This window comes from Syngnathus typhle, linkage group LG19, assembly GCF_033458585.1.
Source record: "Syngnathus typhle isolate RoL2023-S1 ecotype Sweden linkage group LG19, RoL_Styp_1.0, whole genome shotgun sequence".
NCBI lineage: Eukaryota > Metazoa > Chordata > Actinopteri > Syngnathiformes > Syngnathidae > Syngnathus > Syngnathus typhle.
This window is the reverse complement of record NC_083756.1, coordinates 6,149,512-6,173,207: the sequence shown is the minus strand read 5'-3', so window position 1 is coordinate 6,173,207 and position 23,696 is coordinate 6,149,512. Positions and strand designations below refer to the sequence as shown.

At 41.1% G+C, this 23,696-nt stretch overlaps 5 protein-coding genes across 7 annotated transcripts; 2 read left to right on the top strand and 3 right to left on the bottom strand.

Moving 5' to 3' along the window:
* Positions 1 to 44: 44 nt before the first annotated feature.
* Positions 45 to 2,141, top strand: LOC133143779 (DNA endonuclease RBBP8-like). The gene is made up of 11 exons (XM_061265935.1): positions 45 to 201; positions 265 to 329; positions 405 to 603; positions 682 to 823; positions 890 to 978; positions 1,066 to 1,165; positions 1,243 to 1,374; positions 1,446 to 1,482; positions 1,615 to 1,702; positions 1,778 to 1,919; positions 1,985 to 2,141. Exons 1-11 carry the CDS (start codon positions 199 to 201, stop codon positions 2,086 to 2,088), a joined length of 1,101 nt encoding a protein of 366 aa, XP_061121919.1. The 5' UTR covers positions 45 to 198; the 3' UTR covers positions 2,089 to 2,141.
* A 1,368-nt stretch (positions 2,142 to 3,509) lies between these two features.
* Positions 3,510 to 6,471, bottom strand: LOC133143618 (transmembrane protein 241). The gene is made up of 15 exons (XM_061265666.1): positions 6,245 to 6,471; positions 5,476 to 5,522; positions 5,296 to 5,373; positions 5,144 to 5,225; positions 4,984 to 5,061; positions 4,886 to 4,911; positions 4,751 to 4,802; positions 4,629 to 4,677; positions 4,501 to 4,546; positions 4,393 to 4,428; positions 4,289 to 4,323; positions 4,147 to 4,216; positions 3,989 to 4,082; positions 3,833 to 3,897; positions 3,510 to 3,701 (listed from the first exon to the last, which is right to left on the bottom strand). The coding sequence occupies exons 1-15, from the start codon at positions 6,314 to 6,316 to the stop codon at positions 3,641 to 3,643; spliced, it is 891 nt and encodes a 296-aa protein (XP_061121650.1). The 5' UTR covers positions 6,317 to 6,471; the 3' UTR covers positions 3,510 to 3,640.
* Positions 6,472 to 6,666: 195 nt separating this feature from the next.
* On the top strand, positions 6,667 to 14,577 carry nsmaf (neutral sphingomyelinase (N-SMase) activation associated factor). Of its 2 annotated transcripts, none has more exons than XM_061265662.1 (31): positions 6,667 to 6,809; positions 7,684 to 7,770; positions 7,956 to 8,031; positions 8,106 to 8,167; positions 8,267 to 8,303; positions 8,420 to 8,470; positions 8,591 to 8,662; positions 8,742 to 8,789; positions 8,858 to 8,910; positions 8,983 to 9,112; positions 9,198 to 9,269; positions 9,336 to 9,444; positions 9,525 to 9,701; positions 9,758 to 9,837; positions 9,932 to 10,022; positions 10,108 to 10,171; positions 10,242 to 10,293; positions 10,492 to 10,612; positions 10,721 to 10,852; positions 10,923 to 10,965; positions 11,311 to 11,477; positions 11,566 to 11,677; positions 11,741 to 11,799; positions 11,859 to 11,926; positions 11,992 to 12,059; positions 12,123 to 12,246; positions 12,318 to 12,401; positions 12,485 to 12,635; positions 13,083 to 13,185; positions 13,252 to 13,361; positions 13,471 to 14,577. In XM_061265662.1, the coding sequence occupies exons 1-31, from the start codon at positions 6,772 to 6,774 to the stop codon at positions 13,563 to 13,565; spliced, it is 2,736 nt and encodes a 911-aa protein (XP_061121646.1). In that variant the 5' UTR covers positions 6,667 to 6,771; the 3' UTR covers positions 13,566 to 14,577. The 2 variants fall into 2 exon arrangements, with proteins under 2 accessions (XP_061121646.1, XP_061121645.1); XM_061265661.1 differs by having other exon boundaries at positions 7,953 to 8,031.
* On the bottom strand, positions 13,759 to 18,099 carry LOC133143617 (cyclic nucleotide-gated cation channel beta-3-like). Of its 2 annotated transcripts, XM_061265665.1 has the most exons (18): positions 17,640 to 18,099; positions 17,336 to 17,507; positions 17,142 to 17,193; positions 16,856 to 17,019; positions 16,491 to 16,790; positions 16,213 to 16,421; positions 16,096 to 16,146; positions 15,930 to 16,016; positions 15,801 to 15,865; positions 15,598 to 15,720; positions 15,362 to 15,503; positions 15,114 to 15,273; positions 14,929 to 15,026; positions 14,780 to 14,863; positions 14,586 to 14,704; positions 14,353 to 14,505; positions 14,100 to 14,229; positions 13,759 to 13,982 (listed from the first exon to the last, which is right to left on the bottom strand). In XM_061265665.1, the coding sequence occupies exons 1-18, from the start codon at positions 17,700 to 17,702 to the stop codon at positions 13,965 to 13,967; spliced, it is 2,190 nt and encodes a 729-aa protein (XP_061121649.1). In that variant the 5' UTR covers positions 17,703 to 18,099; the 3' UTR covers positions 13,759 to 13,964. The 2 variants fall into 2 exon arrangements, with proteins under 2 accessions (XP_061121649.1, XP_061121648.1); XM_061265664.1 differs by having other exon boundaries at positions 13,759 to 14,229.
* A 95-nt stretch (positions 18,100 to 18,194) lies between these two features.
* LOC133144001 (cyclic nucleotide-gated cation channel beta-3-like) lies at positions 18,195 to 23,456 on the bottom strand. The gene is made up of 18 exons (XM_061266339.1): positions 23,334 to 23,456; positions 23,030 to 23,072; positions 22,786 to 22,849; positions 22,047 to 22,201; positions 21,652 to 21,963; positions 21,380 to 21,588; positions 21,252 to 21,302; positions 21,097 to 21,183; positions 20,960 to 21,024; positions 20,775 to 20,897; positions 20,025 to 20,166; positions 19,645 to 19,804; positions 19,460 to 19,557; positions 19,313 to 19,396; positions 19,115 to 19,233; positions 18,789 to 18,941; positions 18,572 to 18,722; positions 18,195 to 18,487 (listed from the first exon to the last, which is right to left on the bottom strand). The coding sequence occupies exons 1-18, from the start codon at positions 23,454 to 23,456 to the stop codon at positions 18,473 to 18,475; spliced, it is 2,154 nt and encodes a 717-aa protein (XP_061122323.1). The 3' UTR covers positions 18,195 to 18,472.
* Positions 23,457 to 23,696: the final 240 nt, after the last annotated feature.

Below are 23,696 nucleotides of genomic sequence, written 5' to 3'. Positions count from 1 at the left end.
AGGCTTTACATAGACAAAATCCTCTGTTTATAATTGTATTAGTTATTTTTTCCTTCAAGGACCTTACGCATCATTTCCTGTCAGCGGTCGAACTGGAATGTCTGGGTTGATCATAGTGTCTTTCTAATATCAGAAGAAGAAAAGAATGACGGAGTGGTAGCAGAAACATGTGGCCTTGAACTTGTCAACACGTATCACATGGTAGGTAATGACCCAGCCTGCTTCGTATGTAATCTTTCTCTGATTGGTATTTTCTCTTTTCAGAAAACCATAACTGAAGGAAAACGATACAATGCAAAATTGACCCCGTTGTCTGATCTCCATCGACAGTAAGGACAAAAAAAAAAAAAAGAACTTGTACTTTATTGGACTTTACAATTCAAACATTGTGTGTCTTTGTGAAGGCCTCGTCGTACTCCTTCACCTTCCACTCCAGTCCACAGTCCAGACTCCACCGTAGTAAAGTCACCGTCTCGTTTCCCTCGTGGGGAAAAGCGGACTGAGCTTGACTCTCGTGGAAAAGAAAAAATACAGGAAGATTATGAACCGAAAGGTCTTACGAAGAAACAAGCCTCTTGTCAAAGCTTCAAGGAGCCACCCAAGGTTTGCATTCTCAACATATGGCAACCTTAACTTTTCATCAGAAGTTTGACGACGTCGGATTTTAAAATGGCTCAACAGGTTCAAACTCACAACCAAACTGCTGACTGTGGAAGTTCACCTTTCAAGAAGCCAAACTTAAAACCTAAAGAACAAGCGCACCGCAGAGAAAATCACCTTCAGGTCCAAAATGCTCCACACAAACATGGTCATCCAGAGGATGGTAAGCAAGCGGCTCATTTTCACAATGTCAAAATCCTTTCAGTCCAATTGAATCATTTACTTTCAGCAGAGACGAAGCACAGAGAAGAGAACATGTGGAGCATTGACCCTGCCCTCGCCCTCTCCATGTATGACAGCGAGCCAGCAGCAGATGAGGTACAACCATTCTTCTCAGCTGTCTGCATTGCAAACTATTTAGCACATTTGAATTCTGTCTTAAAAGTTGTCTCACGTGTTTCCAAGCTCAAAGGAGAGCAACATGAAGAATTATATGACAGCGACTGCACTTGGATTAGTCACAGCCTACTTCAAGGCGGAGGCCAGAAAGATGACAATGTGTCAGGTGATCCCATTCTGGGCGTCTTCCGCATTTGGCGTCCATGTCTGACGCTGACAAACGACTCGTGTTTTCTTACCAAGGAATTGGTGACAAGGCTAATGACAGTCTGGAAAGAATGTTTGACGCCACCGCCCGCGAGGAGTACATATCTTTCAACAGCTCGCATCTTGCCTGTCAACCTTGTGAGGAAGAGGAGGACGAGGAGGAAGAGGGTACATATATAATTGTTACATGGTGGTCAATACAATGAGAGATGAAACTGAATTCCGTCTCCACCATTTAGAGCCTCCAGAAAACTTTCCACGGGGGCACAAAGTGCAGTAAGCATTTTCTTTTTTTTTCACGCGAAACTACCAAAACATTTCCTAAGTTTGCTTTGAACACTTAGTATTTTTTAATTAAACGTATGGACTGATTTACAAAGTCATAGATTGAGTTTATTTATGGTTTAGGCAGCCAACTTATGCCCACGTGGCGGTGGTCCGCAAGAAGGACGAGAGAAGAAAACTGAAAGGCACCACCTGCAAAGAATGTGAAGTTGTAAGTCTTGTCTTATGTAACACCAGTTGTCATGTTTGTCTTTCTAATAATCAACTTACTGCATGACTCTGCTAGTATTACGCTCATCTGCCCGAGGAGGAAAAAGTGAAGAAATTGTCGGAATGCTCTCGGCACCGCCATCGCTTCGTTCCACCGAGCACCCCAGAGAACTTCTGGGAAGTCGGATTCCCGTCCACGCAGACGTGCATAGAAAGAGGTGATCGGACTATCTTGATGGAACATTTTAATATGTGACAAAAGTCTAATGCTCTGCTTGTACAGGTTATATAAAGGAGGAGAAGATCCCGCAGACTCGTTTAAGGAGAAAACAGCCTTTCACTGCTCTGTTCTCCCCAAAGCCTGCTGAAGAGCTCGACACAATATAATGTGTCCAAATTGCACCAAAGATCTAAATAAAGAATGTTATTTTAAACTTTTACATTGTGTCATTGTGTCATTAACACTCTCCATCCTTTAATATATTTATAAACATGAGTCAAAATCTCAAACAATGCTCAAGTATGGTGATGTTCAAAAAGACATTTAAAGAACTTACACTTCTGAGCTATGAACTCCATGAAATCAGTGTAAATAAGGTGTACCTAATAACAGGCCACTTTATTAGAGAAATATCATGGTCAAAGGTCACAGGTATCAAACTCCAGTCCTCGGGCCGCATTCCAACATGATGTCCAAGACTCCCTCGTTAAGTGCACCTGCGTGAAAAGTTTTAGCTCCTGCAGCACGTGAAAGTGGTGTCACGGTGGGGAGGGGGGGCGCGAATAGTTTTCTTCTTGCTAGGGGGGGGGGCGTAACAGAAAATAATTGAGAAGCACTGGGTTAAATAAAGGTTAACCTAAAAAAAAAAAAAAAAAAAAAAAAAAAAAAAAAAAAGTGAACCCTGAACTTTGAACCCGCGGTGACCCCGCGGTGACCCCGTGGTGACCGCGGTGACCCCGCGGTGACCCCGCGGTGACCCCGTGGTGACCCCTGGGTGACCTTTCAACCCGGCACTTTCAACTCTAGTTAAAAATCGAAAATGTGCACATGACCCCGTGAACTTTGAACCGACCTTTGACCCCTGGGTGAACTTTGAACCGTAAACTTTGACCTTTGACCCCTAGCTAATTACGTTTTTTTTTTTTTTTAAACCGGCATAGCAGAACGATCCATGGTCTTCAGATGCCGCGCTGTCGCCATCTCCTGGTCAGTTAGTGAAATGCTTTTGCTGATGTTTTTTTTTCCTCTCAATTAAAACAAATCAATTAGCCAGTTGGTTTTCTTTATTTAATCTCTGATATCAGACAAAACCAAATTGTGAATCAGTCAACTGAAAGTGAAAAGTGCCACACCCGCCCTCACCCCCACTTTCTGATTGGCTGGTTGATCTGTGACATCAGTCAGACACTCCATTAGGTACACCACCATTTTCAGGTGTACCTAATAACTTTAAGCATTTTTTGTGCGTGTCAAGTATGTGTATATGACACCAACACATATTACACAACATTAAACATATACATATTGTCATAAAAGCAGTTAACCAAATGTCAGATTTGTATGTTTTAATGCCCAAAAAAACAAAAACAAGGAATAAAACACCAGACAAGTTTTAACAAATGTTTCACGTCAGTACCTCCCCAGTCATGAACCTCACCACACCTCACTGTATGTATATATGTATGTATGTATGTATGTCATCATCATCATTGTCGTCATTATCATCATCATCGTCATCGTCATTCTTGTCATCATCGTTGTCATCATCATCAATCAACACTTCTAAAACAAGGTACCAATGAGACAATACGTAAACAGATATTTTATTCTGTCCATAGCTCATCACAGCAACAATAAAATACAAATATTAAAATAAGGCATATGAGAAGAACATTTGTTCACAAGTGCAGGTTTTTGGTCCATCCAGAAGTGCTGACATCACTGTGCTTCTCTCTCAAAATAAACCAACAAGGCCTCGCTCACGTGGCTGACTGCCATACTGCAACCAGAACAATAAATGACTGCTTCAACATAAAAAAAAACAGATCCAGGTTTCATTTGTATTCATATCATTAGTCAAATTCTTCTTTAGTAGTGTGTGAGATTTTGTACCCAAAGCTTTGCACTTACCAAATCATAGATGGTGTGTTCATGTCCATATAGAAAATAAAAGTCGACAGGATCATGGCAGTAACCTGGTACAAATCAAAGACTTGTTATATATATATCAATTTTTTTTATTGTGCAAAAATGCATTGTGTGAACACGTGATTAACACATTTTTACCTTAGCCATGAGAATCCACACGGCAAAGTGCTGAAGGGATAATCCACTTTTGAGTTTGACTGTGGCCAAAAGCAGCAAAAAGCCCAGCAAGGCACTGCAAAAACAACAACCAGCGTCTCTTATCTGTTACATCCAAAGTGGCTTTACGGCGGTCTCACCTTGCACAGCAGCCCCCGCGGAAGGAGGAGGACTGAAGAGAAGGGAACTCCAAGGCACTTGTGAGGTCACCTGTGTTGGAACAAAGGTCAATAAGCAAAATGTGGCATTTTTAAATTGAATTCAAAATAACATTTGAATCACCTGTTGGGTGAGCGGCCATTGCCAGAAGCAGAACGCTGTTACAGAAAGCACAGTTTAATCTCTAATGTTGTTTTTATAATAATGACACGATTCGGAAATCTTACCTGAACAAGTAGTTCACGCATTGCTGCTCAATGTCGCTACAGCAGAAACATTGCAAGAAGAAATGACATCATTAGAATGGATTCTTTTGCAAATATGCTCACCTTTACCTCAAATTGCTGGATTTGTAGTGAACTTGAAACACCCTGTAAGCCCCTGGAAATACAAAAAAAATACATCACATTTCCCCAAAGTAATGCTTAAAAAGTATATCAAGTACCTAAACTTTAAGACTTACCAACACAGACTAGATGAGCGATGGCCCACATGTAACCGGTGAAGTCAAACTACAAAGTAGGACAATCTTAACAATTACCGTAAGTAACAAATAATCATATATGATAGCAAAAAAAAAGTTACCTGGGGGTCATAGGAGGGGAGGTTGATGGCTGAAATTAGCATGAGACATACGCTAACAATAGAAGAGATAGGGTTCTTATTTTCATGTAAAAAAAAATATAGAATAAATCACCCCAAAAAATAATAATCACACACCTGATAAATTTCAGCCACTCAATTTTCTGTGATTAAAGAGAAATAAAAACATCTATGATAAGACACTAACGCATTGTCCGAGTCGAGTGAACTCTTACCTCTCTATGAACAGCCTTCGAGATGACATAACTCACGACATGAGAAGAATTCTGGAGAGTGAAGAAAAAAGGAATCTCCTGCAAGGATAGAGAAATGATCAAATGGATCATTAAGTCCTATACATTAGTGACCCAGAAGAAAAGCCAACATGTGACTCACGAGACGTGACAGAGCTCTGGAGCCCGCGTAAATATTTCCCACAAACAGGAGGGAGCCTGGAAACCAGGCAAAGGCAGCTGATCTGAAACGCATCAAACATCATTCTGAAGTGAATCAATTAGAATTTAAATGAGTGATTTCGGGTCGTGTACCTGGAGATGCGGCTTATTTCCACCAATCCCAGCTTGCCAGAAAGCAGGAGCAGGAGCGCCCCGATAAATGTCTGCCATCTTAGACAAGAGACATGGGAGCAATTAATACTTGGTACTGTAAAAAAAAAATGTCAGCCATGCTAACAATAATAAAATGTCACTGTTAAATCTACTACTCACCCTTGAAATAAGGTTGGATAGCTGAATTTCATTACAGACAGGACAAACTGAAAGACAAAGAGAAAACATAATAAATGTACTTTGATGACGTCTGGATCGACGTCAACTTTTAATTACTCTAATGGCACATGGCTGTAAACAAAAACCTTCCTTTCTGAGACACATGACTTGTCGAACTACTGCAGCATTTTGCAACATCAACCGGCTATGAAGACTTACCTGATGTCATTTTGGATTGTTTATGGTGGCTATCGAGTTTCTCGCGAGTAACAGATACCTCGGCCGATACTGCCACCTGTATGCTTTCCATTCCAAATGATCAAATTTCATTTCCTGGTCTCGTGATATGTCACTGCTGCTATACTAATAAGTTATTTACCAGATAATATCACAAAAGCTGAGAGTCAACTCAAGTGTCAAATGAGTAAAACTGCAATAGTGGTTCTGAATATGTTTGTTCCTGATATTTGAAGTATTTTAATGTGCATTTCAATGCATATTTGAAGTATTTAAACGTGCATTTCAATGCAAGGCCAGATTTGAGAAAATAGCCGCACTTATTATTCTTAGAAAATCAAATAATACAGCCAAATTTTTGACATATCTGTAGAAACAGCAGCTACAGTAGATATAAACTGCACGAGTAAGTAAAACCTGTTGACAACCAGTTAACAAAAAAAGACAGACCGGTTATTACATCGGATCTCATGTTAAAAAGTTTTTTCCCTCAAAAAAAATAAAATAAACACGCGGATTGTGAGGTACTCACCTTATTCGTGAAACACGACACAATGAAAATGAAGCTAAAGGCGAGGCCGCAGAAATTTCTTTTCCACTGCATTTCGACCTGCCAAAACGCTGCATGGCTTCTCCAGCGCAAAGACTAATAAAGGAATATTCTTAGCGTGTTTTCAAAGTACTGCACTGACATTTCACAATCGGGAAACTTCTCTCTGCTCTCACGGCACACTGACACGTCAAGGCGTCTTCAAACCAAGATCGTCTATTCAGTGAAAGTAACTTGCTGGGTCGTATGACATGAGATGATTTGTTGGAAGATTACTAAATGAATTGCTGGTAACTCTGTGGTAAAATAAATATAATGATCTCGCGTGTTTGGTTAAACACGAAATTGCAGGGAATCATTTATAAATATTTCGAAATAGTCGGGGTTTGGATATTTTGTAGGACTCAAAGATCGCATATGTAAGTCACGTGATGTGGAGGAAGTTTCCTTGTTTACAGGCGTGTGACTGACTGAGCTGCTTCGGACCCATTCAAGGATGTTGTGCAGTCATGGCCTTTATGAAGACTAAAGAGCGAACGAAAGAAAGGTCGGTAGTTGCTTATCCTGCTCTTTTAGTGTCATTGCAGGGAATGACTGTGGTGCTACTGTGGGTTATCGAATGCGCAGATGAAGTTGCAATAGAACAAAGTCAAGCTGAATGACAGAGGCCGGCCCGAACGTCTTTGTGCCGCTAACATAATTGGACGGGTTTGCAATCGTGCAAATGGAGAATGATGACAGTGCAGGCTTGTGGGAACTGGAGTGTTTGCTATTGGCTGGTTTTGCTGCGGGATGTTGACAACGTTGGCCTATGAGGTCCAAAAATGCAAAGTAATAATCACTTTTTATGTAATTCAAATGGCAATTTTATTGTGGCAAAATGTTGCAATGTTCTTTATCAGCTACAAAATGGGGGTTGACGTTTTGATCAGTGCAATGCAGTTCTACAACACAGAAACTACAACCCATATATATATCCCATTCGTGTCCAAGTTCAAAGTGCTGTTGGGTTTGTTTTAAGCAAATTGTGACGTGTATAATATATTAGATTACCTGTTTAACAAGATGTAGATTTAGTATTCAAATAGGTATTCCAATAGTGTGCAAATAATTTTGCATCGCATTTCAAAATATATTTGTATGCTGCAGTATCCTATGGACTATATTCCACAAGAATGTTTTTGAAACGACAATAAAGATTGCAATCTTGAGTCAAACGAATTTATTTTCAGCAATATTAGTGCGATTAAAAGGTATCAAACCTAAGCATCAAGTATGACGCACCACCCGCTATTTGGCAATGGATGCAAAAATAGATATTAAATTACTCTGCTGTAATTTCCCTGACAATGCATTTCTTGGCTAAGTCAAGTGAAAAAAAAAAACCCTGTCCTCACAGATGACTTTTTTTTCCTCTCCAGATTTTCTCTCTTGTTACTGGATTTGGAAGAGTATTATTTTGAGCAGCACACTGCATATGATGTGTCAAGAAGCTCAGCTAAGAAGAGGTAACATATTCTACAAGCATTTGTGCTGTTATATTGTTTTACTCCAGGAGCCTCCAGCAGCTGTTCAAACATACTCCAAGTTGTATCTACAGAATATAATTATGTTTTATCGCCAAAGTACAAACAATGTATTTTAGCAGATGGGGTGTGGGATACATTTTTATTTTTATTTTCCCTTCCAGAAGAATCCGTGGGTCATTCAAGGTCTGTTCCAAATCGGTCATTTTCGACCCAGAAGATTTTACAGAACCGATTTTAAAGGTTAAAATTGATATTAGACAATGTTTTGGTATTTGCGGGCCCCGCTCACCACCACTCATATGATTTGCCTGCAGATTCCACTGCGGGACTGTAAAAAGATTGAATTTGTGGAAAAAGAGACCAACCCGTTCAATGAGTGAGTACATGTCACGACTTATATATTTATGTTTTTTCGATATTTTATCTTATTTTTGTAATTTTCACACACTTTCATATATTTATTTTTCCTTCATAGACCCAAACCATCCTCTATTTCAATTCAGTGTGAGCAGGTAAGACTTAGCCCAATCATTTGGACCTGACTTTTTAAAAAAAAAAAAAAAAAAAATTATGTCCAACTTGTAACTGCTCACATAATGTTGCATCCTAAATGTAAATATGTTTGCAGGTTATTTATATCAAAGAAAACTGCATCATTTCACCCTACAGAAATGAGAGAGTAAGTCTTCTATGAACACACAGTGTTGATATATGAAAAAATACCTTTACAAATTATTCTTATTCTGTAAACAGCCTTAATTCTGTGTTCGCAACTAAACTCAATGTTTTCAATTGAAAGGGCACGAAGACTGTGAACTTTCAGCTGGAAGTATGGCGTAAAACCGAGGATGTCGTTCAAACTTTACATCAAGTATGTCGTTGGACATTTTGGTAAATTTGGAAAGTCCCGTCAGTTTAGCTGTATGATGATTTTTTTTCATATTTTCCAGCTGCATAGAGCATCCTGTCTGGAAAAGCTCGGTGATCAGACGGCCATGGTGATTTCACGCTCACTGATGTTGACAGTTGTCATCACACACTCTAATTTTCTGTGTTTACTTTCTAGATTACAGCCAATCTTCAATCCCGATTGGCAAGGACATCGTTTGACAAGTTCTGGTATGTGTCATTTCGAATTGAGATTTGTGTTCTATTCTGCATAAAATAAAAATGAGATTCTGCAATGTAAAGCTTTCAGAGTGTCGCAGAGAAGCCTCACATGGAGTGTGCGGTGGAGATGGTCTTACCTCTGGTATCCAATCCTGGCCACGTCTGCGTTACAAATGAGAATCTCTACTTCCAGCCTCTCAATGGATACCCGGTGAGCTGTCCAAAAAACGTGCGCCGGCTTCCGGTCTCATAAAGGCAGCTCCAAAATGGTGGTATTCTTTTTTTTGTGACTTCAGGAGCAGGTCATTCAGATCAAACTGCATCAAGTCAGGCGGATCTACAAAAGACGACATGGTCTCAGACCCTTGGTGAGTGCAACTCCCGTATGGTGTCTAAACATAAGATTGAGATGTTAAAGATATTTTTTCTTGCAGGGGCTGGAAGTGTTCTGTTCTGAAAACGACTTCTGCTCCGACATCTATCTCAAGTTTTACAACGCGGCGGACAGAGATGAAATTTATTACTTTATTGCTACTTTCTTGGGTGAGGAAGGAAATGCAATGCTGAGAAGAAATACAAATATTATTTGGGTGCTGAGTTCCCTCCCAATTTTTTTTGCCCAGAGAATCACATGACGGAACACACAGCAGAGAGTTACATGCTCCAATGGCAGCGCGGGCACCTGAGTAACTACCAGTATCTCCTCCACCTCAACAACCTGGCTGACCGAAGCTGCAACGACCTTTCCCAGTATCCTGTTTTCCCTTGGGTCGTTGCTGACTACACCAGTACACAACTGGGTGGGTTGACAGCGCCAGGAATTTTGAACTATCTTCTCAAGTGATTTTTTTTTTAGATTTGACCAATGCAGCCACATTCAGGGACCTCAGCAAACCGGTTGGAGCGTTAAACCAAGAGCGCTTGGAGCGGCTGTTGGTGAGATCCCCTCCCTTGCAGAATTTCACGAGACGTAAAAATATGAATAAAGATCAAAATAAAAAACTGTTGCCATCCAACTTTTCTTCCTCAGGGTCGTTTCCGAGGCATGCCCGAGCCTCGCTTCCTGTACGGCAGCCACTACTCGTCTCCCGGCTACGTCCTTTTCTACCTGGTCAGAGTGGGTCAGTTAATCGTCCCGAGATTGTATATGAAACCTCAGCAAGCGCTCAATATTTGACGGTGTGTTTTGCTTCCATTTCCCCGTAGCTCCAGAACACATGTTGTGTCTGCAGAACGGCCGCTTTGACCACGCAGATCGCATGTTTAACAGGTACATCATTTTGCCATGATTACAAACGGACTTCATTAAATGTAAGCGTCTGCCATGAACTCTCTTACAGCATCGGTGAAACGTGGAAAAATTGCTTAGAGGGAGCGACGGACTTTAAAGAGGTTTGATATTGGATCTTCTGCTCAGCTGCTTGACTTTGAACATTATTGTTTGTCCACTGTTAATATACAACTTGCTGATTTTGTTCTGTTTTTGCCTGAGGGACAAATTGATTTTGCCCATGAAATTGATGATGCTGCAACTCATTTGTACAGCATAGATAATTTGTTTTCAATCATTTTTGTCTTTTATGCCCGTAGTTAATTCCAGAGTTTTATGGGAATGATGCCAGTTTCTTAGAAAATCACCTGCATCTTGAGCTGGGCCGACGGCAGAACGGAAGCTTTGTCGGCGATGTCCACCTCCCACCCTGGGCCTCGGGTAACTTCCTGTTGGCGTGTGATGACACATACACTTTTAAAGTTTTCCCCCTAGGAGAGAAAAAAAATGACAATGCAAAATAATCTGCAAATGAAATCTTCTTTCCAGATGCAAGGGATTTCCTGCAGAAGCATAAGATGGCGCTAGAGAGTCAGTATGTGTCAGAGCACCTGCACGAGTGGATCGATTTGGTGTTCGGTTTCAAGCAGAGAGGAAGTGAAGCAGTCCAGGCCCATAACGGTAAAAGAAGCATCATCATCATGGAATGCAGAAGAATGTGGGGTAAACTAACAGTGATGTCATCTTGCAGTCTTTCACCCATTGACCTATGAAGGCGGCATCGACTGTGACAGGTAAGAAACTAAGTTTGCATCAATTATTTAAAAAAAAAAACTTTTCATATAAAAGTATATTTAATTGATTACTGATGTAATATTGTAATTTCTTAAGTTTAAATATCAAAATTATGAGAAATAAAATCTGGAAATATTTCACTATAGTGAATCCATTAAATACATATATATATATATATATATTTTTAATCCTACTCTTTAAAAATGTACACATTGTCTCCACACAACGCGCTTCAGAATTTCTTTTTTTTTTTTAATCAATTAAAGAATTAATGTGGAAAAAGTGAAGTTGTGCAGTTGGGAACTCAGCTTGAATTTACACCGCCACCTTGTGTCCTTATGCAGTATTGAAGACCCTAACCAGAGGGTGGCCATGCTGATACAAATACTTGAGTTCGGTCAGACGCCCACGCAACTCTTCACCACTCCTCATCCTCAGAGGATCACGGCAAGGTCGCGGAACATCACCAGGAGCTCCAGCCTCACATCACCCATCAGCGAACTGACCCCAGGTTGGAGTTCATTTCTCCAACAACCAACTTTGACCTGCAAGCAAGAACCAGATTGTTTTTAAAGGCCAACTGTCTCTGTGCTCCCCAGGCTCTCTGAATGAAGACTCCTCCTTTGAGGACTTAACAGAGGAGAGCCGGAAGCTGACGTGGTCCAACATGAGCAGTCTGACACCAGCTTCCAGACACAAGATCCATAAAGAGTACGTGCATGGTTAAATACTTGATTGGAAATTCATATTAGTTACACTGTCATGAATGCGCAGGGCAGTGACGGCCATCACCGTGACCCGAGATGGAGCTTCTGTTTTCAGTACATCTCAAGGTATGCATCATTTGTCAACATGTCTGTCAGTGTGTTGATTTTCTTTGGTTTTGTTTCAGACTCAACGCTCAAAATGTTCTCCAAAGAATTGAAGGACTTTCAGAGGAGCATGTCTTTCTCCAATATGGTAGGCAGATGAAATTGGACACCTGCAGTGTAAATCCAGTCGAAACCTCTCAACTGGTTTTTCAGGCCTTGTCATCATGTCTGATGCTAGCAGATGGTCAAATTGTGGTGTGTTCCTCATGGGACAATAACGTGTAAGTATAATACACAAAGTTCATTCGATTTTGTGTGAGCTACTCACTTGTTCTTTCCTCTAGATATTTCTATTCCATCCCATACGGGAGGCGACAGGACACATTGATGGGTCATGACGACGCTGTCACTAAAGTGCTTTGGTCCAATGACAAGCTCTACACGGCCTCTTGGGATTCGACTGTAAAGGTGAGAAGACATGAAGGATTCACTTGTCAGAGAGGTGTGAGCAGTGATGATTGTCGTCGGTCACATCTCAGGTGTGGCAGTGTGAGCCGCGTGTTTTGTGCGGACACAAGAGATCACAATTTGAGCTGCTGGCTGAGTTGGAACATGATGCTGGGGTGAGTCACATACCTATTTTATTTTTTTCCCCGTATATCAAACATGTAATTTACTATGATTTGTTTTGTTGTGGGAAATTTAGGTGAATGCTATTGAATTGAATCCTTCGGGGAGTCTCCTGGTGTCAGGATGCAAAGATGGGGTGGTCACTATTTGGGACACGGATACCTACGGAACATTGCAGCAAGTCGACTGCCATGCTGCCACCGTGCACTCTTTGTCTTTCAGTCCGGGTCAGTTGGATTGTTATTATGGAAAAGAAGTCATTCCCAACCCTTTTTGATTTCACTTCAATGTGGTTCCTTAAAACTGAGCTGCCACTAGATAGCGCCAAAGCACTATAGTTTTTATGATAACATCACCCCCCCCCTAAAAAAAATATCACTGCATTGATTATGCATGTTCATCAAACACCCTTCATATTTTTAGAGTACCAATATGTACATAAAAAAGAAAAGTATGGTTATAATGATGAAAATTGAATGACATTTTTTGAGCTTAATTAGGCCTTGTGCAGAAACTAAAGTCGGTAACTTAAGAGTCTAATTTAATTGATTTGTTAAACTTGGCTATTGTATATCCTTAATGGGCTCCATACTTCAACTTCTTACTTTTAATGAGACCGAGAAGAAAAAAAAAAGCAACTTACAGTGAAAACTCAAGCAGTTTGTTCTATTTAGACAGTCGACATGTCCTCAGCATCGGCGCCGACTCCTTCATGAAAGTGACTGACGTTCAGACGGGGATGGTGATCTCGTCTGTGAAATCGGAGGAGGAGCTCAGGTTAACATCAACACTCAAATAAAAAACTTGTTCAAATGAAATCCTCCTCGTTGATGATTCTGTCAGGTGTTTCTGCTGGGATGGAAACTCAGTGTTGTGCGGGGGCCAGTCGGGTGACCTCCTGCTGTGGGACTTGATGAGCAACACCGTCACCTCCAGGATCTCAGCACACTCAGGTGCATCTCTTTCCATAAACAAACACACATGCACGATTATGTCGGTGATATAATAAAAGTTAATTAAAGTCTGTTTGTAAAATAATAAATGTCTGTCCTTTGTGCTCAGGTGCAGTCACGGCCATGTGGATGAATGAACTGTGTGGCACAGTGATCACAGGCGGAGAGGATAGAGAAATCATCTACTGGAAGCTGCGCAATTAGAATGCAGACCACGTAGAACCTTTTTTTTTTTTCCCGGAAAAATAAAGCCATCCACGCAACGCTATAGGAAAGCCTCAAAAGCCGAATCTTCAGCAAATCATAAGAAACATTGCTATATTGAGAGAAAATTGCACTTTTGTTTATGATAACAAAAAGCTGCTAATGCTTTCGTAAGGATTTTTTAAAAAAAACATTTTAGCTCTGTATTGTGAACACTTTTGCAATGATGTGATGCTTGTGTGCTGCTCAGATTTGGAAAAAATGATAAGAAAACAAACTTTGACCGTCTCTTTTAGTGTCTTGACAACCAAGTCATACATGTTGAAAAATACACATTGCAAAACGTGCAATAATTGATCAGTTGAATCCACAATGAATCAGGTTGCAGTAGAACGGGTCTCACTCCTTCTGTTGTTTCTGTGAAGCCAAAAACAAGTTACTGCATTAGAACTCAAAAATCGTCACATGCTTTGACACTCATGACCAAGCACCATTTTATTTAAAAAAACAACAACAACAATTGAGCGACTTTACCGAGAGTTTGCGGAAGTTGGCAAACGCTCTCATGATTTTTGGTGTTGGTGGTCTGGGGCCAAAGCCAGCCAGACCTTTTGGCTTTTCCTCATCTTTAGCACCTGCAGGTTGTTTGGCCTTGGTCAATTTCCTATGGGTCAATAAACATCAAAATATTTAAGCAGTAAATACAAACCAAAGACAAAAAACAGACAACTGATTGGTCGGCACAAAAATCCTCCTAAAATGACGGGCGTTTTAAGGTACGACTCACCTTCCCTTTCGGGCCAGAACCTTCTGAGACTCCGGGTAGTGCACCAGGATATCGAACAAATCCTTTTTCTCTAAAACAAAGAGATTAGCGAATCCGTACGCTTTGACATTCGCCGTCCGTCTGTTCCCTCCATCTTTGGCAGACTGCAGCAAACTGTATGAATGAAATCAATACATGTAAAGTTATACATCTGAAAAAATAAATAAATATATATATTCTAAAGAATATGTGACCTGATCTCTCCAAAGACGCAGCCAGCCTTTAGTGTGACAAAAACAATACTGTTGTCAGGTCCTCCCACCACTTGCACCGCTCCGCTCTTGATGATGTACATCTCTTTACCGATGTCGCCCTGCAGCGAGAACACAACTCTCTGCTCACCATAATCATTTGGAGATGTTGCGCAATACACAGTAAATGTACTCACTTTCTTCACAACAAAATCTCCAGGAAGATAAATAATTGATTTGAGCCGAAGTAGCATGTCCACTAACATCTGCTGGTCACAGCCCTGGAAGAAACTTTTTTTTTTTTTTAATTCAGTTCATTTATGCCCATTGAAAGTGTCCGAGTCACCTGAAAGAGAGCAATCTTCTGGAAGGTCGCCAGGTTGATGTCCACAGCGATGGCGATTCTCATCACCAGAGGCATTTTATCCAGCAGCTCGGACTCGTCTGAAACATATCAATAATCAATACTTTGATACTAGGATAACTAGTTTGATTTACAATTCCAGGATATAGATCCCAGAGTACTCTCACCAAGCATGCCCTGAGCAGCCCACGTGTAGTTGTACCAGGTCCTTACTCTATTCTGGACCAACTTTGAAATTGTGTAAGTGTTCATGTAAGATACGCAGCCATCCATTGATGCCCGGAAATACGTTTGACCTGCTGTTGCCGCTCCAATGACATCTCTCATCTATGATTTAGAAAGATTAAAAAAAAAAAAAAAAAAGTAACCCTAAAATAACAACTGTTGACTTTGTAATGATTACAATGATCCCAACCTGGCCAATCAGGCTGGAGAACACAAAGACACCAATGAAAAAGTTGGTCATCTGAAAGGAGATCTCATAGGTGTTTGTGGGTTCGGGAAGTCCGCCGATATTGATCAGGCTGCGCACTGCAAAGTAGTAGCATCGGATGTACCTGTGGGAAACACGAATATTAACTTAGGAAATAATATATAAAAAATAATGAAAACTGAAAAATAAATAAATAAATACATAATAATAATACATACGCTGTCCCGTTTCCGTTGTAGACCCACGTACTGGTGCCGAGGCCCTGGTATACTGAGGCGACATAGAAAGCGCACGCATTGATATGGAGGCTGAAGAGGAGGTAGCCGGTGGTGCGAGCCACTCTAGATTGAAAAGCACAAACAAATGCAATCCAAAAATATGAAATGGGAAAACATGGTGTGACGACGACTGCGGCTTTTACCTCCAGATGTAAGCTTTGGCCATTACACTCTCAAGTCGATCGCTGAATTCAAAGAAAGACTCAATCTGGGACAGAAAAAGAATCTGTTCAACAAGTGGGAAAAAAAAAAATCACCAGTGAGCGACCTACCCTGATGAAGCGGTTGAGTCGGTAAATGGTAGAAAATTCAAAGTAAAGGCAGAGAAGGTCAAAGGGGAGGACGGAGATGATGTCAGTCTACAGTACACAGAAGGAAATAAGACGGGCATCAGGTCAAAACGTTTTTATCATTCAAGCACTTTCTTCCTCTTAATACCTTAAAACGAGGTGATTTCCGATAATGTTCCTTCGTCATGGCCCGGTCTTTCTACCGGAGAAATAATCTTGTTATACTTTCATACGGCATCCGTCTTAAGACCATAAGTTCACTCACAATAATATCACCAGCTTTGACAAACTGAAGTCGAGGCTGCCAAACCATGATGTCCACAACGTTTATCAGGTCGCTCAGAAAATCCAAAGTGATCCAGTATCGATTGGCCGTGTCGTTATGGAAGGGGAAAGCCAAGCGGGCCGTGCAGAACCAAATATTGTAGTTGTACGCCAGCGCTACGATGCCCAACCAAGCGATGTAACGGCGATCTGAGGAGCCAAAACACATTTTTGTGTCAGTCATTTCATTTCTTTGCTTATTTAGTAGAGCTTACCCACCCGTGAAAGGATCGATGGTGGATCCCAGGACAGTATCCAGTTTTTCTTCTACAGGTCGAAAGAGGATATCCAGCAAAGTGAAATGAATATCTGGGAGCATCTTTTGTTTCTTGAGGGCCTCTTCTGCTATTCTCTCCTCTTCTGCTTTTTTCTCAGCTTCCAGCCTTTTCTCCTCATCCTTCTTCTTTTTCTCCTCTGCCTTTTTGGCTGCCTCCTCCGCCTTCTTCTTCTCCGCTTCTTCTTTTGCTATCCGCTCCTCTTCTTTCAATTTGTGGTATTCATCCTTCTTCAGAATGGGCGCTGAGGAGGCAGATTTGTCAGGCACACCGCAGCCGTTCGGGTTGATTGTTTTGGTGCGTACTTACTGACAGGCGGGGTGATTTCTGGAGAGGTGGCGTACGGATCGATGACTTTCTCTTTGAGCAACTCCGTTTTGTCCCGTTTTGTTTTGACCAACCATCTGAGAGTCTCGTCTGTGCAACGGGAGTAGACCACAGGAGGTGGAGGAGGTGATGCTGCTCTGTCGTCGCTGGGAAGGTGACGAAAGAATGTACAGTCCAAGAAATGTATCATTTCTAATGACTTGGCAATGAGTGATTTAACAAATGAAATTCATCCGATGTCACTGGAGGACAACAATGTTGTTCTTACCCTTCTGCTCCCTCTGGACTGACAGGATTTGCAGGAGCCTCTGGGGCAGGAACTGAAATAAAAAATAAATAAATAAATAAATAAATGAATAAACTGAAATAAATAAATTGAAATAAACTGAAATAAATAAATAAACAGGAATAAATAAATAAATAAATACATAAATAAATAAGTTTGATGGTATTTTTCTTTACCTGGCTTTGGTTCTTCTTTCTTGGGTTCTTCCTCTTTCTTTTCTTCCTCTTTTTTGTTCTGGCATTCTTTTGCTGGTTCCTCTTTCTTTTCCTCATCTTTTTTGTTTTCTCTTGCTGGTTCCTCTTGCTTTGTCTCCGCTTTTGGTTGGTCGGTCTCCTTGATTTCAGGAGGCTATGGAGACAAAATGAAGCTAAATCCATTTGTCTAATATTGCTGAGAATATAACGGTCACAACGCAAATGGACAATGTTCAGGAGCACGTACCAAAATAGTTCTCAGAGTCAGAGTGAAAGGCTTACTTACCTTAGCTGCTCCAGCTGGTGGAGGCTCAGGAGCCCCAACAAGCGCCTTTAACCTTGCGAACATGGCAGAGTGCTGTGAAGGCTTTTGTCAAAATATCTGCTGATATTCTTTTTACACAATTTTGTTGCTCCTGAATCCCGGGCGACTCTGGTGCTGTCTGACTCTCACATCAACAAACAACAGACTGACGCAATTAATTCCTTAAACCTGAATAATTCCCTTCTCTGGCAGTCGTCACCAGATCAGTCGGTACCAAGAAGTCTTCACTGCTTTTTGTCTTATTAGCAATTATATGAACATTTATTCGATTTTATTTTGTAGAATCAGGGACCTTGAATAAAAAGTTGTTTCAAGTTCACTCAATGGAGTCCAAATAAACTCCCTAAATTTATTTTGGTCCTGTATGTCAGACAAGGTGCCAGTCTGGATAATGGGATTATGGTCAGAACCTCCTGCCTTCCTTCCCTCCCTCTCTCTCTCTCTTGCTCGCTCACTCTTTCCATGACAGAATTGCACAAAAAAAAAAAAATAATAATACCCGTGTGCAACTGTGCATGCTGTTAAATATTGGAATCATTTAATCCAGCAGTTATTAGATCATCTCTGTCAGCTTTCTAAAACAACTTGTGAGAAAAAATATGGAGACAGAATGAACACAAAGTACATTGAAGTACATGTATACATACAAGACTCCATTCCCAAGATATTTGGAAGTACATGCAAATCATTGACAGTAAAGTAAAAAGTATACATTGTCTCTCAGTGTATAAGAGGCTTGAAATAAATAAACTCCCAAAATGGAGTTGACAAACATGAATCAATAGAAGTATGGGTCAAGTGGCAGCAGACTAGGAATAAAAGAACACAAATGTTTAGATTAAATAAGTGAAGATCACAAGATAGAATTGATATTAATTGTCAAGTGACCTTACCTTGAGTTTGTCCATCATGCTTTTGTTCAAGGCACCACGCATGGCCCGCAGCAATTTGGGTGTGGGCGGCTTGGGTCCAAAAAGTGCCAGACCTTTCTTCTTTTCCTCATCTGCTTTGGCTGCTGCTGGACCCTTGGCTTTCATTAATTTCCTATTCACATGTATATTTAAGGTCAAGAAATACAATGGTAAACAGGACACGGCGCTTTTGTCTCACCTTCCCTTTCGGGCCAGGACTTTCTGAGACTCCGGGTAGTGTACCAGGATATCAAACAAATCCTTTTTCTCTAAAACAAAGAGATTAGCGAAGCCGTACGCTTTGACATTTGCTGTCCGTCTGTTGCCTCCATCTTTGGATGACTGCAGCAGACTGTGTGAATAAATCAATACGTATAGAGTTAGATGATATCTGAAGAAAAAAGACATTTATATTTGAAATGTATATTCTGCACATTGTTATATATTATATATAATATGAAATAAAAAAACTAAAAATAAAAAAATAAAAAAATATCATTATATATTTTATAAAGGATGTGTGACCTGATCTCTCCAAAGACGCAGCCAGCCTTAAGTGTGACAAAGACGATACTGTTGTCAGGTCCTCCCACCACCTGCACCGCTCCGCTCTTGATGATGTACATCTCTTTACCGATGTCACCCTGCAAAACGATGACCGTCAAATCATTCCACAAAATGAACTGTGGAGGAAAGCAATCTGTAAAAATATCCCAAACATACTTTCTTGACAACAAAATCTCCAGGCAAATAGATGATCGACTTGAGTCTCAGTAACATGTCCACTAACATCTGCTGGTCACAGCCCTGAGGAGAAATATGCAAGTCAGAAAAACGACCGATTACGTGTTTTACAAAAACGGAATCCACCTTAAAAAGATCAATCTTTTGGAAAGTGGTCAGATTGATGTCCACAGCGATGGCCGTTCTCATCACCAAAGGCATCTTATCCAGCAGATCAGACTCATCTTGAAGCATCAGGAGCAAAATTAGAATCGCTTTTTTTCCTCTCTTTTTGGAATTTATTTAAAAAAAGAAAATGACATCACACCTACCCAGCATTCCCTGAGCATCCCAGGTGTACGTATACCAAGTGCGGACACGGTTCTGGACCAAGGAGGGGATGCGGTTAGTGACCATGTAGGCCACTGTGCTGTCCATGGACGAGCGGAAGTAAGTCTGTCCTGCTGTGGCTGCACCAATAACATCTCTCATCTAAAGCAAAGAGAACAATTAGATTGAAACATTTTTTTTTTTTTGCAGCAGCAGCCGGGAACCACTGAGCCATATTTGAGTGATAGCTGTCAGGGAACTAATGGGACTAACCAAGTTGCTTCATCTCCGTCTATCGCTACTCTAACGAGGTGCAATAACGAGGCGACGACAGGGCGAGATCATTTCTACTGGATGTCCACGCTACGCCTTTCTATTTTACCTGTCCGATCAGACTGGAGAACACAAAGACGCCCGTGAAAAAGTTTGTCATCTGAAACGTTATCTCAAAGACGGTGTGGGGTTCATTTAGACCCCCGATGTTGATCAGACTGCGGACAGCGTAGTAGTAACAACGCAGGTACCTGCGGAGAAGGTGTAAAAGGGCCTGACAGTCAATAGTGGACCATAAGTGAGCTGGTTCTTTGAATGACATCATGCACATTGCTGTAGTTTGGACTCCCTACAAGCTTAATAGTTTGAAAAAAAGTGTCATGGGATTTGGACCAGGCCCAACCATATTTGGGCAAGTGGCTTTGTCGGGACTAAAAAAAGAAATAATGATACAAGGGCTGTCAGAAAAGTTCCAGGATGTGGCTTTTGTGATGTCAGTCCGGGACCTTTTCTGTTTTAGAATGCCAAAAAAAAAAAAGATTCCAATAAATAATCTACCTGTCCAAGAATGACGGACATAAACAATGCCCCAAAAAGGTAATTTGTCATCTGAAACATCATTCCAAACATGGTGTCAGGAAAAGGCAACTCGGCGATCATCAGCAAGGATTTCTCCGCATAGAAGAAGCAGGCCAGGTAACTGCAGCCATAGCAGCAAACACAACATACATTTAGATTTTTTTTGCCGGGGGCTTAATTACCATTTGAAAACACAAATTAATTATTATTTCCATGCACAAATGTTCCAAATTGTTTTTCTGGCCAACAATAGAAACAATCCGATGTGTGAAATACTTACGCACTTCCCAGTCCGGAGTAGACCCACTTGGTTTGACCGATGCCCTGGTAGTCGGATGCTACGTAGTACACGCAAGCGTTGATGTGGAGTGCGAAGAGGAGATAGCCGATGGTGCGAATAACTCTAAAGTAAAGAAGGTAGCTTTTGTTGCATCCATCAATCCACGCTTGAGTCTTCCGACGTACCTCCAGATGTAAGCCTTTGCCATGATACTTTCCAGGCGGTCGCTGAATTCGAAAAATGTATCCACCTAGGAATTATTTTTGAAAAGTCAATGACAGCAGAGATTGAGTAGCAGAAATACTCGAATGGAAATAGTCACCTTCAACAAACGGTTGGCTCTGAAAATGGATTTGAAACCAAATTGGAAGTAGAGTAGGTCAAAGGGCAACACTGACACGATGTCGGCCTATTCAGATCATTGAGAGGACACCAGTTTGTTTTACGTTAATAAAATAAAATAAAATAAAAGCATACCATAAACCTCTCAGTTTCTCTGTAATTCTTCTTTGCCATCTTTCCATCTTTCTGGGAAAAAAGAAATTCATTCCAACAAGAACATGGTGTTTTTTTTTGTTTTTCTGGGTGGTAAATTGCCAACTTACGATGATATCGCCCGCTTTGACAAACTGTTTACGGGACTGGAAGATGATGCTGTCCATCAGGTAGATGCAGTCAGCCAGCAGGTCCATGGCCAACCACCAAGGGATGGCCCAGTCGGCGTGGTAGGGGAAACAGAGACGGGCGGTGACGAACCAGGCGTTGTAGTTGAAGGCAAGAGTCACCAAGCTCAACCAGGCAATGTAGCGACGATCTACAGAGGAAGAACGTAATTGAGAGTCGGGCTTTTTATTTTTGACTCAAAAGTTGCGTTCACCTGTAAAAGGATCAATGGTGCTTCCAAGAACCGGGTCCATGTACTCCTCGAAGGGCTTCAGAAAGACATCCACATAAGCCCACATTTTCTCCTTCAAGACAGTCCTGAAGTCTTTCTTGTCTTCTTTCTCTTTTGCCTCCAATTTCTTTTTCTCCTCCTCTTCCTTCTTTTTTTGCTCATTCTCTTTCTTCTTCTTCTCCTGCTCTTCCTTCTTCTTCTTCTCCGCCTCCTCCTTTTTGATCCGCTCCTCCTCCGCTTGCCTTTTCCTCTCTTCCACGAGTTGAGCGTAGTGGCCCTTGCGTAAGAGCGGTGCTGAAACCATCAATTTATAAAATGGCTTCCATCAGAATGACTTTTTGGAGGCAAAGCTGACAAAAATAAATAAATCTACTCACTGACAGGGGGGCTGATCTCTGGTGATGAAGCATATTGATCAGTGACTTTCTCCTTGTAGATTTGAAGTCTCTCCCTCAAACGCTTCACTATGGAGCGGAGCTGCTCATCTGAATACTGATTGATGACGACTGGCGGAGGGCTGGCTTCCTCTTTTCTGAATGGAATGAGGAATGATTTCAAACACATCTACTCATTCATTTTTAATCATTCAATACGCTACAACAACAAGGAGGTCATCCCGATCCATGCCATCTAATTAAAATTGGACAACAGGTCCATTCAGTGTTTAAAAGTGCAAGGATCAGCTACATCTGTCTTTACCTGTCACGCGTTTGGTTTATATCGCTGGGCCAGAAGCGGCCACGGTGAGCTTCTTAAATCACAAAAGCTGAAAAGCTTTTAATCTACTTTGGCTTCATTCGCTCAGTAATACGCGTGCTGCTCACCGGGCATCGAGATCTCATCGCTAAGGTCGCTCTATGTTCCTCCCTGTCATCTTGCCCGGGAATCTGATTACTTAACTACACTGTAAGTGATTAATTTGATACTGTTTTGTTTCGTCATCAATACGGGAGGAGTGGCCAGAGGAACGGAATAGCCACTGTTGTAAAATAGGCTACATTGTTCTGCATAATATTCCCATGTGGAACTAAAATATTGGAGAAGAAATCAATACGTGCTGAAATGAGATGTGTTGATTGCGGTACAACTCAAAAGGGTGAAAATTGTATTTTTTACCCCTCTGCTCCAATTTGATCGGGGTTCGCTGGAGGTGCGGCAGGAGGCGGAGCTGGCGCAGGATCTGGAATTGAATTATTGAATTCATTTATATTATAGGCAGTAGGCATATAAATATGACCAATCGATGATGACTTTGCATGACCTTTTAAATGACTTGTATCATATTTAAACATATATTTTCAAAATCGAAAACAAGTACAATATAGAAATCAAACTTAATTTCAAATAAAAAAAGACTTACCCTGAGGTTTGTTCACATTTTCCTTTGCAGGAGATTCTTTATCCTACAAGACAAAATGAGATGATCAATTTTAAATGACAGATATATCAAATATGTATGGCAGAATGAAACGGTAGATTTTAATAATATTGGAATTAATTGTCCGAATGATGACTGCAAACTACACCTGGAATAGCAAACATACAGCCAAACCACAACAATGCAACAATAAAAAAACATTCAATATGTACAATGCGTTTCTTGTATTGGATTTCAATCAGTTGGCAAAATTCAAAGAACATTTAGCCCTTTTTTTTTTTTCTACCTTGCTTGCAGCTGCAGCTGGAGGAGGAGCAGGAGTCGGTGCTGAAACTGGAGCAGGGTCAGGAGCTCCTCCGCTAGCTGGTGGCTGTGGGCCACCAAGAACTCCCTTTAATTTAGCAAACATATCGACGCACCTCAAGGAGCATCTGCCTTCATCTTTTTCCTCGTCAAATGAACCGATTGCCGTGCTGCTGCCGCTTTTGGCATCACTAATACTCTTGCAGCGAGAGAGTAGCCCCCGTCACCAGCACAAGTGACATCTAAACCCATCGCCATCTCATACAAGAGGATTATGGGTGACCACTAAAGCTCACACGGGCCACTCAAAGAATGCGTGCACGCAAAGTGGAGTAGCTCAAACGAA

Bases quoted from the DNA above. Each gene is read 5' to 3' on its own strand.
- LOC133143779 (XM_061265935.1), top strand. The intron at 824-889 runs GTAAGCAAGCGG...ATTTACTTTCAG, and splicing joins ACATGGTCATCCAGAGGATG to CAGAGACGAAGCACAGAGAA. The intron at 1,375-1,445 runs GTACATATATAA...TCCACCATTTAG, and splicing joins GGAGGACGAGGAGGAAGAGG to AGCCTCCAGAAAACTTTCCA.
- LOC133143618 (XM_061265666.1), bottom strand. From the start codon at position 6,316: ATGCAGTGGAAAAGAAATTTCTGCGGCCTCGCCTTTAGCTTCATTTTC. The intron at 5,523-6,244 runs GTGAGTACCTCA...TTTGTCTTTCAG, and splicing joins TGTCGTGTTTCACGAATAAG to TTTGTCCTGTCTGTAATGAA. The intron at 4,429-4,500 runs GTAAAGGTGAGC...TTTCTGCTGTAG, and splicing joins TACAAATCCAGCAATTTGAG to CGACATTGAGCAGCAATGCG.
- nsmaf (XM_061265661.1), top strand. From the start codon at position 6,772: ATGGCCTTTATGAAGACTAAAGAGCGAACGAAAGAAAG. The intron at 9,838-9,931 runs GTGAGATCCCCT...TTTCTTCCTCAG, and splicing joins AGCGCTTGGAGCGGCTGTTG to GGTCGTTTCCGAGGCATGCC. The intron at 11,927-11,991 runs GTAGGCAGATGA...CTGGTTTTTCAG, and splicing joins GCATGTCTTTCTCCAATATG to GCCTTGTCATCATGTCTGAT.
- LOC133143617 (XM_061265664.1), bottom strand. From the start codon at position 17,702: ATGTTCGCAAGGTTAAAGGCGCTTGTTGGGGCTCCTGAGCCTCCACCA. The intron at 15,274-15,361 runs GTTGGGATCATT...TCTAAATCATAG, and splicing joins TCTCCAGCCTGATTGGCCAG to ATGAGAGATGTCATTGGAGC. The intron at 14,230-14,352 runs GTGAGTCGTACC...ATTGACCCATAG, and splicing joins GTTCTGGCCCGAAAGGGAAG to GAAATTGACCAAGGCCAAAC.
- LOC133144001 (XM_061266339.1), bottom strand. From the start codon at position 23,456: ATGTTTGCTAAATTAAAGGGAGTTCTTGGTGGCCCACAGCCACCAGCT. The intron at 22,202-22,785 runs GTAAAAAATACA...CATTCCATTCAG, and splicing joins GATCAAATTGGAGCAGAGGG to AAAAGAGGAAGCCAGCCCTC. The intron at 19,558-19,644 runs GTAGGTGTGATG...TGATGCTTCAAG, and splicing joins GGATGCTCAGGGAATGCTGG to ATGAGTCTGATCTGCTGGAT.